The 18,005-nt window shown below is 47.0% G+C and overlaps 1 protein-coding gene across 4 annotated transcripts in view; it reads right to left on the reverse strand.

Moving 5' to 3' along the window:
* Klhl3 (kelch like family member 3) overlaps positions 1–15,513 on the reverse strand; it is a 121,413-nt gene extending 105,900 nt beyond the window's left edge. The window contains exon 1 of one of the 4 annotated variants that reach the window (XM_006976751.4): positions 14,999–15,513. In XM_006976751.4, coding sequence (XP_006976813.2) covers positions 14,999–15,054 — 56 coding nt within the window. In that variant the 5' untranslated portion in view covers positions 15,055–15,513. Of the gene's footprint in view, positions 1–1,807; positions 2,025–3,200; positions 3,327–3,881; positions 4,032–14,998 lie in introns of those variants that run through there. The other 3 variants (XM_042278570.2, XM_076573441.1, XM_076573440.1) reach the window with 3 other exon arrangements.
* Between the last annotated feature and the right edge of the window lie 2,492 nt (positions 15,514–18,005).

The raw sequence follows: 18,005 nt of genomic DNA on the forward strand, positions 1-18,005 counted from the left end.
AATCCAAAGCGGTTCTAAACCTCTGGCTTCTAAAAGATGCAAGCTTCTTGGTGACATCACCATTGTTCAGCTAAGAGATGTGGAGAATCTGATGAGTGATCCCACAGGAAGGAACAAAGTGGGTTCTGAGTCCCAGGATTCTCAAACCTTCTGTACTGCAGCTTATACACTCAGCAAACTGTACACCATGTACATAAGTGTGCGCGCGCGCGCGCGCACACACACACACACACACACACACACACACACACACACACACACACGTCTCAGCGTAGGATACATGCCCAGGGACAGTTACTAGATCCTGCCATTTCCTCCCCTAGGTCTTTCTCCCCAGATATATTTCATCGCCCAACAGCACTGAGCTTTCTGGTTCTTGACCCCCAAGTGAGGCTGGTGGACCCTCTCTTCTCACCTACGAAACAGGCCACACTGAGTCATGCTGCCACCCTCTCAGCCAGGGTCTACAGCAGTTCTTCTCAACCCACTCAGACCCAATCTAAAGAGACTCAGCCTTCCAGGCTCCATGAGCTGGCAAGGGATACACAGCCTATCAACTGCCCTCCATAATCAGTTCATCTGTGCCCGTCCCAGTGGCCCTGAAGCTCTGGCTGCTGATTATAGAACCTTCATCTACACCCCAGTGTCCAGGGTTTCATGCCACTGAATCAGACCATACTTAAGAAATCAGGGTAACCGACCACAAATGTTCTCAGGATAGTCACCTATGCCACTTTTTGTGTGAGCTTTAACAGACTCAGAACACCCCAAATGAATCCACTTGAGCAAATGTCTAAGGATCTAACGCGACAACTAATTTCACACATTATTCTGCTTACTAGTCAACTTACTTGTGTGACCAACATTGATGCCATGCAGTGAATGATTTCTTTAGCCCAAGTGGTAAAAATGCCAAGAACTGGAGCTGGAGAAATGGTTCAGAGTAAAGAGTGCTTGCTGCTCTTCCAGAGGACTAGAGCTGTGTTCCCAGCACCCACACATGCACACACACGCACTCATGTATGCACGCACACATGCATACATGTACATACATACACATATAAATAAGAAAATAAAAATAAATATTAAAAAAAAAGCAGGGCCCTGGCCCCTGTTTTGGGTAACTGTTGCCTTGCTTGCTGACCTTGACCTTGATATTCTCCCAGTGCTAATTCCCTGCCAGGCTCCATCCTCCTGAATGCTTAAGGGAAGTTCCTTGTCTGTGTATCCTGAATATTGGGCGTTAACAGCTTAGATGCAAGATTGTAAAACATCAGTAGCGAACTTCTGTCCTCCGGGGCTCTCCCATTGTGCTGTAAGCCTGTATTTAAGACCTCCTACCCCCTTCAAGAAATGACATTCAACATTTAAAATTTATATATATATAAATTTTATATATATATAAATTATATATATATATTCATTCAATTATATATATATAATTGAATGAATACTGCGAATGTAATCTATGAATACCACAAATGTGATTAATATCATGAGTGTAAGTAATGAATATCATGAGTGTAATTTAAAAAATAAATTAAAAAATAAATTAAAAAATAAAATTTAAAAAAATAAAAATTTTAAAAAAAAACAGACTAGGAACCCGTCAGCAGCTCACAGAAAGGGAGTGTTATACATTGGCTCACTGCATGTGTCTCTCCCAGGTGTCTGCTGACTCCATTCAAAGTCAGACTAAGACAGCCAAGCCTCAGAAAGGGCCAGGCATGGCTGTCTCTTCCTTCTTGAGCCGTTTGGGTTTTTGTTGTTGTTGTTATTGTTTTGGACCATTACACTGATCTCTCACCTGACCTCCTCACTGCAGATGTTCCTCTTTCCAGGCTTCCTGAACACCACACACCACTGCCAAACTGCTCTTCCGGAAGGTGAGTGGGCTCCTGTCCTATCTCACCATCCACATGAAGGGGTTAAACTCTCAACCTTCTCAACCGAATTTAGGCTCCAGTCCTTGAGAAGGATAAACAGGTATCTTTTCCAACAAAGGGCCACTTATCTACAAGGCCCTTACATTCAGGGTCAAGGGAGAGAACAAACATAGGGTCTAAGTCGGCCTCATGGTGTCTCAATCACAGTGTCCTCCTCTGAGTCACATCTAAGCTTGTGCAGATGTGTCCAAAAACGATAAGACTAAACCTCAGCCAATTAGAAATACACTAATGTAACTGCTGCCTGCTTAACCAATTATGTAGTTGACCCTGACACTCACTCCCCTTAGCTGTGCTTAAAAGGAGCCTGCATGTCCCTCTTGGGGTTGTAGCCATTTTGTACAGGTGAACGACCCCACATGCACGTTGGTATAATAAACGTTCTTTGTTCTTGCATACTATTTGAGACTGAGATCTTCCTTCAGTGTTTCCTTAGACTCTTCACAGCGGCCATCTGCTATATGTATTTACTTCCATGTAAGATTATGTTTCAAAAACTACTATGGTGAGCTGGGCAGTGGTGGCACACACCTTTAATCCCAGCACTCAGGAGGCAGAGACAGGCAGATCTCTGTGAGTTTGAGGCCAGCCTGGTCTACAAAGCAAGTTCCAGGACAGCCAGGGCTGTTACACAAAGAAACCCTGCCTCAAAGAAGAAAAGGGAAAAACAAAGAAACAAACAAAAACCTACTAAAGCAAAATGAATCTCAAAAATCCTCAGCCTAAAGTCATGACTCTTGCCTAGTATGCAGGTACCCCACAAGCACGCCATCCGGCCTGAACTTGAACCGCCAGCCTGACCTTCCTCAGACATGTACTGAGTGCCATTGTGTGCTAAGTGGATGAATGGCCGATGTGGATGGACTGCCCTCCCTTTCCCAGCATCACAACCCGAGTGTCTGTCCCGCAAGGACACTTCAGCTTTGCCGCCTCTAGGCAGCCTTGGAACGTCAGCCCCAACTGGTCTCTTCCTTTCCTGAATTCCTGTTGCATTCCTAGCCTGTGACCCAGCCAGTACACAGAACACAGCCGTGTTCAATTGCCTTTCATTTCCTTATCTAACCATCCTCCCCTCACACCAGATTCAACATACTGACAGGTAAGGACCAAGTGTCCTTAGCACAACTGACTCCATGATGGAAGTGCCATTCAGGCTGCAAAACTCAGCATGTAGACAGCACCACCTGCCAAAACAAAAGCAGAGACCTAATCCATCAAAGCCCACAGTCGTGGGAAGTCTCTAAATGTACTAACCTTGCTTTTTGGCATCTGTAGTTAGTTCTGCTTCTGTCTAGCTGTTCTTGTTAACTGAAATATGACAACCCAGAATACAGATTTTGTGCTTAAAAGCTCACCCTGAGAAAGGCTTGGGGCTACCCTGGGATCCTGAACACCCGGTGTCATCACCAGCCAGTTAATAAAGACTTTCCATGGCTTAAACCCATGTCTGAGCAGTCTTGTCTGGTGGATCCCCACAGTTGAGCCCACCCAGCACAGGATTATGATGCAGCAGGCTCCCGTTGTATGTCATGGATGGGTTCTGAGCTGAAAGCCTTCGTCTGTCCTCACAAGTGTTGGATACAGACTGCAGTCTGCCTCCCCCACGGCCAGCAACTGCAGGTGCTGACGTAGAGCAGGCCTCGGGGCAGAACTAGCAAGGAACACACAGAAACTATTGAGCAGTATGCATAAAAGACACACTCTAGCCGGGCGGTGGTGGCGCACGCCTTTAATTCCAACACTCCAGGGGCAGAGGCAGGCAGATCTCTGAGAGTTCGAGGCCAGCCTGGGCTACAGAGTGAGTTCCAGGTCAGTTAAGGCTACACAGAGAAGGCCTGTCTTGAAAAAACAAACAAATGAAGAAGATACCGCTCTGACTACGCCTCCAGAGTCCACCACTTCCCCTGTCCTACAATCCCATAACCAGTGTCTTACCATCTCCCCTCCTGAGACTCTACACAAGTGAATCCACACATATCCCAAACTGCCCTCTCTCAAGCTGGTTCTTCTTTCTGTATTCGCTACCTCACAAGATGTAACCAACAGGAACACTGTAAGCCCCCTGAAGACCTCCAACCACCAGGTTCCACCCACAGAACACTCTAACTGCCTTAACGGCTTGACACAGACCCAGCCCTAGAGAAAAAAGCCAAGCTCAGGACTTAAAATCCCACCAATCCCTGAGCTCACCTCAGGCTCTGGACTTGAAATCCTACCAATCCCCACCCTGGAAAGCTCCATCCCCAAGAAACGCTATATAAACTCTGTCTGCTGCTCAGTCCTCTGCTGCTTTTCACCCAAGCAGAGGCAGCCACCCTTCTGGAGTTTTCCCTCCCAATAAATCTCTTATGTGAGGTTTGTTGTGTGGTGTGACTTTGTGGTATTCCTTGGCTCCTAACTGCAAAGATACCTTTCCCCTCAGAGCTGTACCACTTACAAACACACCTATCCAAGACAGAAACTGGGGCGTTGTCCTCCATAGCTTGTTTCATGCACACACCTGTCACCTACACACACAAGTCTAACATTCCATGCCCTCTAACATCCCTGCTGCCCACATTCTCTTGGTCACTCCTGCCACAAGCTCCCGTCTGCCTCTCCTGTTTCCTGGGTTATCACCATTAACTCCTCCACGGTGTGAACTTGGTCAAGGCACTTCGACACGAAGCCTCTTCCTGATTCCTCACAGGATTCAGAATGAATCTCAGAGAACCGTCATGGTCTTTTATAGTCCCAGCGTTGCCCCGGAGACTCTGATGCTCTCTGGCTTGGTAAAGCATGTCTGCCTAAAGCACACGCCCCGTCACCATCTTCTCTCCTCACATGTCTACCCAGAAGCCTTTCCTACCCCCCTCCACTCGCCGCCGGACCAGTTCTCTCCCTGCTCCCATATGCTCCAAACTTCCCTCTGTTGTCTTTCCCGCATGGTGTGTACTGCGCAACGGTCACAGCTGGACGGGGGCTGGGGAGGAGAAGCACCCTGACTAATTACGGTTATTTATTATTTCCCATAGTATAAGTCATCCCTCCATGAGAGATTTCAATCTGCCAACTTGTCTCTTGGGATTTGGAGACAGACATATGCTCCTAATGTACAGCCATTTCCTATGAGATACAACAGATCTAAATTCAAAGGCTTAGGTGAGAGTAATATTTGAGAGTTGTGAGCCCTGAACATTTTAATATAATTTATGTTATTTAATTTTCATAATAGCCAAATTGAATAACTGAGTCACAAAATTCCTGAAAATTTAATAAGTGGCTTTGGCAAGTTTGACTCCATGAGACTTTGAGCTCCATGAGAACCAAGATGGTGCCTCAGTTCCATCTTCTTAGCATGCAGCACATAACAGGCACTCAACAAGCCTTGGGGAAACGAAGTTACGTGGGCTGAGACTACCAACAGCTTGTGCCTCCTTTCTCCCCCTCTCTAAATCTAAGCCTGGCCTTATCTCCTTCCATCCCCTGCTTTCACATCACTTTCGGGAGGCACAGCCCAGACTCCTTCATGTAGTGAAAAAGCAGGAGGATTGGGGGAGAGAAAAAGCCAGCAAGAGAAGAGGGGAAAGCAGGTAAGACAGTGTTTACCTTCTGAGTCCTCGGGTTCCCGTGCGGGCAGAACCCGGGCAATGAGTCCAAAGGAAAATGAGGAGGCCGTAAGCTCCTCCAAGTAAGCGACCAGCAGGGTTTAGAGCCCTAGAGAGCGAGGACCTCCAGTCATCAACAGTATGGAGGATCACCCAGGGGATAAGGGATCCAGGGTAAAGCGGCCAAAGCTTAGAGATTAACAATTCCCTCCACAAGTCTTCCCAGGACAGACCTCAGAAGCAGTCAGTTCATGCCAGGCCTCATACATGGGGCCCAAGAATGTTATATTCAAGCCAGCAATGAGACAATAAAGACAGGCAGTCATCTAAGGAAGGTCCAGCAGGACCAGACTATATTCACTGTATTCTCTCGGCAAAGAAAGGTCATTTGGAAAGAAGAAGCCAAAAGCTAGATATTAGCTGTAGGTCCCTCTCGTCTCACACTATATAGAAAATACGTAGAAAAGGGATATCCCACGATGTCCCTTGGTTAAGCCTCAGGTCGGAGCACAGAACCTGAAGCCTGTAACTCACTACACAGCCTTTAGAGCAAGTTGGCCTCCGGTGCCTCCCGCAGGGTCCCCTTCAGGGAGAACAAAAGCAGCAGGGACTGCAGTAATACTGTGCTCGTTTCCCTACAGATTAATGGTGAATGTGCTGCCCACTGTACCAGGCTCTCACAGGGTCACCAGCGAGAGCCATCTGGGACACTAACAAGACCAAAGTTCTCAGGCTGGAGAGATGGCTCAGCCTTTAAGAGCACTGGCTGCTCTTCCAAAGGTCCCAGGTTCGATCCCAGACCTATGTGGCAGCTCACAACCAGGAGAGCTAATGCTCTCTTCTGGTCTTCAGGGCATCAAATGCACACACTGTGTATAGACACACATGCAAGCAAAACACCCATAGACACAAATAGTAATTGCTGCGGGCCGCAGGAATATATCATAAGAACTCAGCTGGTTATGGCAAAGTCACTACCTGGAGGGATCAGGGAATTCCTCCACAGGAAGCCAAATCCCAAGGAGTTTTTGGTGTTACTTGGCTTGTTACATATCAGCTGTATTCTGTTATGAAAATCATGTGTGCCTTCATAGTTTTCCCAATTGATTTTTCCCTAAGAAGGACTAACTGTGGACTGATCACTCTCTGGACATACACATTCAAGGTATTTGGAGAACAGCCTCAGGAAAGGGTTTCTCTGGAATCAGATATCTCCCTTAGCCACTTTCAAGGACTAACAGTAATAACAGTCCACATGCAAGTCTCCTGATTTAAGGTAAATTCCACAAGGAGACACCGGCTAGGTCAGGTGGACGTTAAGTAATAACTTTACACAATTTAGTTCAGACCCTCCTTTCTTACAGCCTTACTAACTTTATAGACCTCTAACTCCTTACCTAACCACTTCTAGGAATGTTTAGATAACCTGTGCGCTAACAGCTATGCTCAGCCAGAACCCCAGTTCAAGCCTCCCTGTAATTATTATCATTGGCAGCATCCGGCCAGGTCCATCCTCAGTTGGAGGAAAGTACCTTATCAGAGATACCTCTGTACTCTCTAAGAACAGACTTAAGCATCCAGGCTACCTGTTTGAGAAGGCCTGGCGGATGTGCTAATTAAGCTTAACTTCCTCCTTTCCCACATCTTGCCTCTGGTTCCAGATCTCCCTTTAACTATCACCAGAGGCATCTACCTGTACACAGGTTGCTTAGCGACCGAGCACACTTTCCCCCACCCTGCAGAAAAACGGCAGATAGCTTGGACAGATAGGAGCCACAGGAAAAAAGAAGACAGTTTTATTTTCTCCCATTGACCTAGCAACTTATAGATTCTTAACATTTTCTACTAATCACGTTTAAGACTATAGTTGAACACATAAGATCCCTCTTCTTACCTGAATTTAGCCTTTGGTTAATTCATTTCCCCATTGGTCACTTCCCTTTGAGGCTACAAATGATAATTAACGGTTATTGCCTCCCTATGTGATTCTTATCACCCCTCCGTTTGACCCTGGAAGCCTGGTTTTGCACTGCTAAGGGAATACTGCTTGTAAGTGTATATATACCAGGACTCCCAGGGCACGAGAGGACAGAGAAGAGAGAAGAGAATGGAAGAACTAGATGGGTAAGAACTTGAGAGGAACAAACTGAGACGGGGAAGAACTAGATTGAAGGGCTAGAAGAGAGAACCAGAGGAACGAGATGGAAGATGAGGAAGAGCCAGATGGGGAAGAACAAGATGAGGAAGAAGGAGATGGGAGAGGAGATGATATGGGAAAGAACTAGGTGGATGAGAACCTAGAAAGAGCAGAGTTAGATGAAGGAATTAAGATAGAACCTGGAGGGGACAACAGATAAATGTAAAGAGAAATTGGGCAAGAAAGGAGCTAAAAATGAGAGCAGAGTATAAGCTTGTAGAGAGAGAAGTGACAGAATAATAAAGTGTATGGACTAAGGAGTTTCGTGTACATAGATTCATTTCTTTTCTTCAAAGATTAATTATCAGCTGGTTGTAGATTCTTCCCAGACCCTGGGAGGGGACTATCGAGGGGCTGGACCCCCATAGTCACCGATAGTAAATAAAAAAAAAAAAAGATCAGATTTCTGAATCCATGAGACCTTGGATAAACTACAGATCTAGGAAGTACCCCAATCCTAAAGGTCAAGACAAAAATTACCAAATTTTGTTGTGTGATATTTTGATTGCACTCTGACACTCCTGAGACTGCCAATAAAATTCAAAGTTTACTTTGAATCAAAGGGTAGAGCTAGCTACTAGCTGACCAAAATTAGCCATAGAGGTCTTGGAGGACTGAGGACATATAGAGAGACATAGGAAGTAGTAGGGAGAGGCTCAGAAACATTCTTAGCCCTTTTGGACTGAGGAAGGAGAGAGAAGAAGTCACTGGTCACTTCTCTGCCTCTTCTCTGATCATTCAGGTTCTTATCCCAATGTCTGACTCCCGAGTTTTTATTGATAAGGAATAATTAGATAAACGCTTCAAAATTTAGATGTCTACTTCTTGATTGGTGAAGAACTTGGCACTTGAGTATGTCCAGCCACCAGAATCTAGACCTTAATAAACCCTGCCATCAAGTAACATCATTTACACACAAGCCACGTACTCTCTCAGCAGGGCCACCTTGATTCCCAGCATCAGAGTGATGCTGTGAAGCAGCCCACATAGGCACACAATAGCAATGCATCAAAAGCTATGAATCCCAGGGGACAGTCAATCACAGTCAACGTTTACTGGAAGCTGGCTCTGTAAAGGGTCTTACAGCCATTATCTAGTTTCATCTTCAGAACAATAGTATGAAGCAGGAACTACTATCTCCGGAGGCTCTGAGATAAAATTTGTCGGGACAACCCTACATGATACTAATTTTCCTGAACTTGTCAGCCCTTCACACCAGCCAGCCATGATTCATAAGAGCTGTTTGTAGTTGCTGCCCTCTCATCCCTGACCAACTTCAAGAACAGGCGTTAACTAATCACGTTACTGAAGGCCTTATTCATGACTTTCTTTAGAATTAGGATGGAATAAAACAAGTTACATAAAGATATAAAACACTTGAGTTCATGCAAATAGAACTAAACAAGGAAAGAGACACACTCTCTGCAATGTGGCTTGAAAGCCAAGCTTGTATTAGGCTTGAATAGGAGAGTTGAACTCACCGTGTAGGCCACTATGACAGAGGCCATGGTGTGAAATCACAAGTAAAAAGGAAAATAGGAAGCTGGAGAGATGGCTCAGTGGTTAAGAGCACTGGTTGCTCTTACGGAAGACCCAGGTTCAGTTCCCAGCACCCACGTGGTGGCTCACAAGCTCTACAAGGTCAGTTCCAGGGCATGTCTTCTGACCTCCAAGGGCAAAAGGAACATACTTGGTACACAGACATACATGCAAGCAAACATTCCTACACACACAATAAAAATAAAGAAGTCCTTTTTTCAAAAGGGAAAAGTAGTCTAAGATCTTCACAAATCATAGGAAGTCACATTCTACCTGAGATTCACTGAATCTTACATAACAAGAAAAAAATCTTAGAACAAAGCATGTTCAAGCTATTTTTTACATCGTTTCTCACTGGTCTGTTCGATTTAACCTACTTTTAGGGTTCATCTATAAATTTTTTTTTAAAAAATAGGTCATTTCTATAGTGGTGATGTTATCAAATAAAGTAGATGATTTGGAACACACACAGAAAAATGCTCTTGCCTGGAATGGCCTTAACAATCTAAAACTTATCAAAGAAACCCTAAAAAGCCAAATCTTGGTGTGGAAAAAAAAATGAAATAATGGCCCCTGTTGCTGACTCTGTTCCCTTTCCACATTAAAAAAAAAAAAAAGATCCAATGGAAAATGTGATCTCAGTTATCACCACTGCAGTGATGTACAGTGTCTCAGGAGGTGTGGTAGCCCAAACATTCCTGCCCAAGTGTCTGCTCACAACTTCTGGGGCCAAGGAGAGGACTAAGTGCTGGCCAGCAGGACCTGGAGTAGAAAAACACTGTTCTGCTGCTGGACGTGTGCCCTGTGCTGGGTCTCACCTGTCTTTACCTGGTGACGCAGACTTCAGTGTTTGGGGAGGGAAGGCCGGCTTCCCAGGCTGTCCCCCAGTGTTTCTCTGTCTGCTACTATCAAGGGTAAACATGCCTCCATCCCAGGAGCTCCTTGAGGCACAGGAGCAGGCTCCCGTCAATAAGAGACAGCCAAGAAGACCATCCTTAAGGACACCTCATAGGTGGTCACAGCAAAGTTGTATCTGAAAGCCTTTTCAAGAGCTCCCCACCCTTTCCATGATGAAAACCATACAACTTTAAGAAAAATAAGCAGCCAGCTTCTCCTTTTGATGATGTCTCTATTAAAAAAAAAAATTGCTTTTCTCTGCAACTGCTGCAGATCTGCCAGTCTGGACCTTCAGGGTGTGTGTGTGTCTGTATGTATGTATGTATGTATGTATGTATGTATGTATGTATGTATATATGTATGTCTGTCTATCTGTGTCTGTCTTTGTGTGTGTCTGTGTATCTGTGTCTGTGTTTGTCTGTGTGTGTCCATGTATGTGTAACATACACAACAAAATTTATAAGTTGTATTGTGAAGCCCATTGAATTGCCACATAACCATGACCACTATCTACCTCTACACTTACCCTCCTGAATTGAAATCCCACACCTAGGAGGCAATCCCTACTCCCCTTATTCTCCCCCTGGCAAGCACTTCACTTTCTGTTGCTATGAATTGAGTTTATCTTGAAAGTGGAAAATTTATTTTAATACATCTCCAAGGTTGATTTTCAAGTCTAAAATAAAATCCCAACAGCAAGGGCAACTGCCATTTTAGTGTCTAAGAGACTCAGGGAAGAAGGGGGAGGGGAAGAGCTGGAGCCCCTTTGTTGATGAGAACCCCAAATCGCCTCTCTCCACTCATCAGGCCTTGGATGTTCCCCAAAGAGGAAGGTTCAGCATCAGAAAGCCTAGCAGAGCTGAGGAGCCTGGGATGAGGCAGAGGAAGAGCAGCCCCAGGCTCTTCAAGGTCTTAGCCTGAGCAAGCGGTACCCAGCTCATGCCCACTGGGGCATCCATGTGCCACATGGCATCTGTAAAGGGAGGTAAAAATAGTAAATAAAATCCAAGCGGTGTGGAGCCCTGTGAGGCACCTCACTGTGTAGAGATCACTTAAGTAGGGTGATACCTGCTAAGCTTTCCCTCTGTGTTCCTCGTGTGAACAGACCACATAATCTGCTCTGGATAATTGTTATAGGACAATCCTAAAGGCTTTGTTAGCATCTCGGGGTGCAACACAGCAATAGAGGGTCCAGGGGTAACAGTAGCTGCCACATTCTAAGCACTTACTCCACGCCAGAAAAAACAAAATGAGGGACTATACACACACTGCCTGGTTTAATCTTCACAACAACCCCATGAAGAATAGTGTGATTGTTCCCTTTACGTATAATACAACACACGCAAGGTCACACGGCTTGTGAAATACTGCACTGAGTTAGTGTTACTCCCAAGCCCACACTTTCAATTAATCATATTTCAAGGTAAAAAGTATTTTTGTACCCTCATAGCAAGGAAAGAAAATTATTCATAGAAATCTTTTGGCTGAAATGTTTTAATGCTTAAAAATAGCCCCATTTACGTTTCAGCAGGTTAAATGTGGAACAAGCACCAGACACAGAATGCCTCCAGTCCCTGGAGATCAGACTCGTGACCTAGGCCAATCACCCTTGGTTTCAGGAAACTTATAAACCAAAGCTATTTCCACCTCTTCTTCCATGTCAAGGCATGACATTTCAAGTGGAGCTGAGACAATCAACTTGATAGCCAAGGATGTCCAGATATTTCAATCTTTTCTCTCACCTTTTTAGTTACCAGAGTTCCTCACAAAAGTCACCAGGTAAGGTCAAGATGCAAAGGATGGGAGAAAATGGATGTCTACACCGTAACCCCTCCCCTCTAAGTCCATGGGTCTTTGTGGAAGAGGCGGGTGGAGAGGGTGCTGGGGCCAGAGATGGTGGAGGACTTCAAGGAAACTGTGTTTTCCCAGATAACAGAGCAGCTGCACACAGGAACTCATGGCAGCGATGATGATGTGCACAAGATTGGTGCACACTCAAGCCATACAAAATCCCAGCATGGAGCGGGGAGAGCCACAGAGCCCCGCCCAGAGCTGGGGAGACGCAGCATCGGATGGCTACTTCGAGGGGAAGAGTCGGGCTTCCTTACTGGTGTATTTTCTGGCATACTGACCACACTCTGGGGCAGGCCTCACAACCAATAGTGATTGGGTAACACAAACTAGACTCAAGTGGTTGAGGAGGGATATTACAAAGAGGGGGGCATGAACATGAAGCTGGATGCCTTGAGAAGGTGGGAACAGATCAGGGAGTGACTGGGGAAAGGGAGATGAATACGATCAAAATGCATTGTAAGAAATTCTCAAAGAATTAATAACACTGGTTTATATTATCAGTTAACCAGAAAATTACTACCCAGTGCCTGCTTTGGCGAAGCCAAACAGTAAGTAGTCAGTGAGAAATATTAAGGAGGAAGTACAGAGACACCATCTTTATGTGAGTTACATGAAGCAGAAACACACAAGGACTTGCTTGGCCTCTCATTCGGGTCTAAGATACAAACAAGAAGTTTGGTCAGGTAAGGTGGTATGCACTTTTAATCCCAGTACTTTGAAGGCATCAGTAGGTGGATCTCTGTGAGTTCAAAGCCAACCTGGTCTACATAATGAGTTCTAAGAGCCAGGGATACATAGAGAGACTCTGACTCAACCCTACCCCTAGCACCGCCACAGGCCAAAAAGAGGTTTGTATGTAAGAACAGCAGTGAGGACTAAAAAGCTGAGTTCTCCAATAAGATGGGAAGAGAAGGCTGGGCGGTGGTGACGCGCACCTTTAATCCCAGCACTCGGGAGGCAGAGGCAAGTGGATCTCTGTGAGTTCGAGGCCAGCCTGAGCTACAGAGTGAGATCCAGGACAGGCACCAAAGCTACACAGAGAAACAGAAGTGTTATCAAAAAGAGCTCTGAGGATGAGGATTTGTGGCTGGAGAAAAGGAGTGTGAGGAACCACAAAAACACCAACAGGACTCTTGGTGGGTGGATGGGTATGCTTTGGAAAGAGATGGGAGACAAATCAAAGACTTACTTCTTTGGCAGGTAGGCTGTCCCTAGAATAGGGACAAAAAGTAACGATCCGGGCAGCCTGGTGAGTGTTGGAAATTCTCAACTTGGATTTCTTGTCTATGTGCAGTCTCCAGTGGACAAAAGCAAATGGGTACGCAGCCACAGACATCCCCTGCCCGCACTCACCAGTTGAAGATGATATAAGGACTTGTGAGCTCTGAACTGTGGACGCAATCGCTGCCCCCAAATGCTCAGTTGGCAGCAGGTCTCACGCCAACCTCAGCGCAGACATGCTATGGGTCATGCAGGCAGACACAGTCCATAACTTCACACCTCCATCACAGCACTCCTTCCTTTGCTAGCTACGGGCTGGTAAGAAAAGGCAAGACCACTGTCCACCTCTGCCCCAAGGCCTCTGGATGTCCCATGGCTTAGGGGGACTTGTGAAGAGACCCCAGAGGCAACAGACATGCCCTAGGCTACCGGTTCCCAACCTGTGGGTCATGACCTTTTGTGGGTCAAACGACCCCTGTGAACAGGGGTTGAATATCAGACATCCTGCATATCAGATATTTACATTACAATTCATAACAGTAGCAAAATTAGTTATGAAGTAGCAACAAAAATCAGTGGGGGGTCACCACGACATGAGGAGCTGTGCTAAGGGTCGCAGCGTTAAGAAGACTGAGAACCACTGCTCTGGACTCTCCCTGCGAGTGGGACTGTCCAGAAGCGCTGGTCTCTAAGGCTTTACAGACAGGAGAGTGAAAGGAACCACAGCTGTTCCCACTGGGCTGTCAGGAAGGACAAGCCGCTCTCATCAAGGTGCTCTCCAAATATGTCTGCACTGATTTAGTGAGCCTGTTCCCGGGGAACCAGCAACTCACAACTTAGAGGAAAAGCCTTCTGGCTCTCCCTGTGGTCTTCTCTCCTCAAGGAAAATGGCAAAGCCTGTTCTCTGCACCAACCCACGGATGTGGAGGTGGTGGCGCTCAGACTTCTGATCCGTAGTCTGCCGGATCTGGCCCTGCCCTGAGAACCTTCGCAGTGGGAGGGTCAGCTCTTCAGACAAAGTAAAACTGTATACGCTCCTGTTTGCCAGGAGACGAACCCTGGCCAGCTTGTTCCTGCTCAACGCAAGCACTTAAATGCCTTCTGTCGATTCTTATTTCGCTAAAAGTCTGTGGGTTCCTCTGAGACAGACCTTGCAGCATCTCTCAAACTTTGTGATACAGACAAAACCAGTTGTGAGCAAATGTCAATTGACTAGGTTTCTCCTTCACTCACACCAGCACAGGAGCCAGAATCCATGAACATACATATTAGGCTTGTTTTTAGGAAAAGCCATCCACTTGCCATGTTTCCTGAAGATTCAACCACCTCCGTGTAAAGGAGGCAAGTGCTCGCTCCAAGGCCAGCCCCGCAATGACATCAAAACCCCCCATCAAAGAAAGACACCCTGGAGAATGGGAACGCCTCCCTGAAGCAGCCTGGAAAGGGCAATCCTGACTCAAGCCGTGCTGAAACTATTCTCCAACGCCAGCCAGGAAGTTCCTTCTTTTGGCGTGCTTTGCTGCCCAGCAAACCCAGACTTGCCTTGGCAAGAGCCGAGTCTCTGTAGCTTTGAGCCCTGGAAGAGGTAGGTTTCCAAAGGGACTTTCCTGCGCTCGCTCTGCTTTGGGATCCCGCAGTGGCCAGGATTAGCAACCCTGCCTCGCAGATGCAAACATAAACGCCGGTGGTTACACCTTAAGCTCACGTTCGCTTACACATGCATACCGCACACACCATGCTTACACATACATACATACCTTTCGCCCTCCATTGTGGGAGGCCGGGCAGGGTTAGTAGCCACCAAACTGTGCATGCACCCGGGAACTAGCGCTGCTCTCTGGGTTCTCCCAGCAGCCCCGTGAGGGATTCTGATCAGCAACAGTGATTCAGCATGGCTGCAACTGAGCCCTGCTCGCTCCCGGTCCTCCTTCCTCTGACTTACTCGCGGCAGCTTCTACCGCAGAAGCGGCAGGGGTAGAAAATGTCTTACCCAGAGCTCCCTGCAGCCCTTTCAGCTGCTAAAAGCAGCAACCCACTCGCTCCCCCTCCCCCGCAGGCTGGCTTCTCCTCTGTCTCCTAGGAACAGCCCCGGCTTCGGCGGCTACCCTAGGGCTATGCCACCTTTCCAGCTGCTTCCTCATCTGCTCAGGCATCCCCAGCCCTAGCGACTAGCCCACCCCACGGTCTCCTGCCTCCTCTGCTACACTGCAAAGAATCAGAGGAATCCTCACTAACGGAGAAAAGCTGACCCCTCCTTCTCTCCTCCTCCTAAGCTGAGTCTGTGGGCCTGGCCAGATTGCTGGAATGAGGAGGCCCCTCTGTGGCCTGCGGTGGAGTTTACCCACCTAGGGAAATTCACTTGTAACATCAGCTCTGCCTAATTGCCCTCCCCAAGCTCATAGTAGTTCTGAGAGGTAACAATAAGACAAGTGGGATTTGGGCGGGTGGGTGTCATAGAAAAGAAATGAATAAGGAGAAGAATTAGACGTGGGAGCTGGAGCGTTGTTTTGTTGGGAGGCTGAGCAACTGAGACAAACCCCCTGTATTACAAAAACCCCAAAGAGCATTGCAGTGATCAATCACAAGAACACTGCCGCACTGTCGTCCCGGGCCACACTGAACGCTAAGGTCTGCCATGCTGAAGTTTCTGCAAGCTGTGACCCCAGCTCACATATCTACTACTGAGCCCCAATATCCAGCCAAAGCTCCTGTTCACTCTAGCTGTTGACCCTACCTGGAATGACTCCTCCAAACCTCGGTCCTTGAATCTTTATGGAAGGGCAATAGATCACAGGTCTTCTAAAACCTTCCCTAAACCACACCAATGACAGCCAGTGGCCTCCAAAATAACTCCAAAGGGCATTGCCCTTGCTGTTCATCTCCCCTAATAGAATGTCTTGGGGAGCTCGTTATTTACATGCCTAGTTTCTTGAGCTAAAAGACAATCTTGTAGAAAGCCAGAAGCTAGCTGTGTCTCCTAGACATAACCAGTGGGCTCAGAAGCTTCTCTGAATGTGTAGAAAAACCAGACGCAAGTGTCCCTTTTCTAGGACTCACCCACCAATACACCTGGCGCCTTGGGAGCCGTCTAAGCACTGGCTGGGTGGCCTTCAGCTGGGTGGTCTTTCCCTAATCCTGGTGCCATGCTCAATCCCTCACTCACCAGACAATCCCTCAAGTGCCTTTCAGCTCTAAGGACTGTGATTCTACAAAAGTTGGAAATGTCCCACTTTCCTTCTCAGTATAGCCTGTACATCTGCTTGAGAAGGAAATTTTCCTGGGCTCTGTGTTTGTGGGGAACTTTAGGGGGATACAATGATGCATGTGAAATTAAGAATTCACTACATGTGTTAGTTATAATTTTGACCTGTTAAATTTCTTCAGTGTTCCACAGACCTCACATCATCAAGCAAAGAGGGACCACAGGTCCAGAAACCACAAGTATTAATAACTTGAACTTGACATAACATTCTGACCTCAAACTGGCTAAGGTGTGAGACTCAAAGTTGATCTCCCTAACACCCCAGTGCCCTCTTAGTTGGGACCACTGCCCAGTCATTCTCCCTCAGATGAGAAGAGCCATGAGTGACTGCTCACACCCAAACCCCCATCTCCCTCCCACCACTTCCCTTCCTCCTCTATCAGCTTCGTGGTTCTGCTGCAGATATTTCCTCTGGCCGTCAATCACAGGGGCCACAGAAGCTGAGCATCACAAACAAGGAAGTGGGATCCTAGAATCTGTGCCAGAATGCAGGCATGTGACTAGTGTAGGAAGACAGCTGGGTGAGTCACAAGAGGTGTGTAAAACTGGTTTCCCTTCTGCACGCCCTCATTCATGTCTTCACCATACAGGAAAGAGGAAGGGGAAACAAATCTGAAAGGAAATACTTAAGGTTGGAACGTAGTCACGATCCAAAATGAATCATTAGAGCCAATATAAAGCCCCAAGTGGCTTCCTTGCAAGCTGCTCTTGCCACACTAACCAGTGTGGCTGTGGCGTATCAGAATCACACCCACACTTTCCCACCCCCCACCCCCAGCGTCCCAGGAGCCAGGATGGAGAAGGCCACTCGGGAAAGCCACCTACCAAAACTAAGGGCAGAGCTGAGCCAAGAGTCCTTCCCTGGAGTGCTGCTGGAAATGTCTCTGTTACATTTTCTACCTGTTATCCAAACCCGGTCTGGGCCACAGCCTGACCTGCTCAGTCTAGGCTAACCCTCCTGGAGGACCCAGATTAAGAAGGGCTGCTTCATTCTAGCAGGAGAAGCAAAAGGACCAAGGTGGTCCTGCCTGGAGGGAAATCCCCCTCCTGAACTGTCCTGAAGTCACATCAGAGCCCACTACTGCCCCTGCCCAGGTTCTGCCCCTGCCTCGGGCTACATCCCCAGTCAGCCAAGCACACCTGGTAACCCAGACCTCCACCCCAAAGCTGGTTGTCCAGTCTTCATTCAGAATGAATTTGTTATCCATCAACTTCATTCAGAATCCTCCAGCTCTCAGCTGGCTTGAGAAGAACCAGTGTTGGAAGAAAGACTTTCTTTTTTAGTCTTGATTTGGTCTAAAAAGTTCTGTCTTCTGTGCTCTGCCTCAGCACGGAGTCAGGACTTCATCTGGAGACACTTAGGCCAATCATTCCTTCCCATGAGTGCCTTTCCCCTCTTTTCTGCCCTCCCCATGCTTTGCTTTCTTACATCTGCAGATTCCAGAACACAGCACTGTGTCTCAAGTCACACCGTGTATCTGAACCATCTACCTAGGTCATTA

This window comes from Peromyscus maniculatus, chromosome 5, assembly GCF_049852395.1.
Source record: "Peromyscus maniculatus bairdii isolate BWxNUB_F1_BW_parent chromosome 5, HU_Pman_BW_mat_3.1, whole genome shotgun sequence".
In the NCBI taxonomy this organism is placed as follows: domain Eukaryota; kingdom Metazoa; phylum Chordata; class Mammalia; order Rodentia; family Cricetidae; genus Peromyscus; species Peromyscus maniculatus.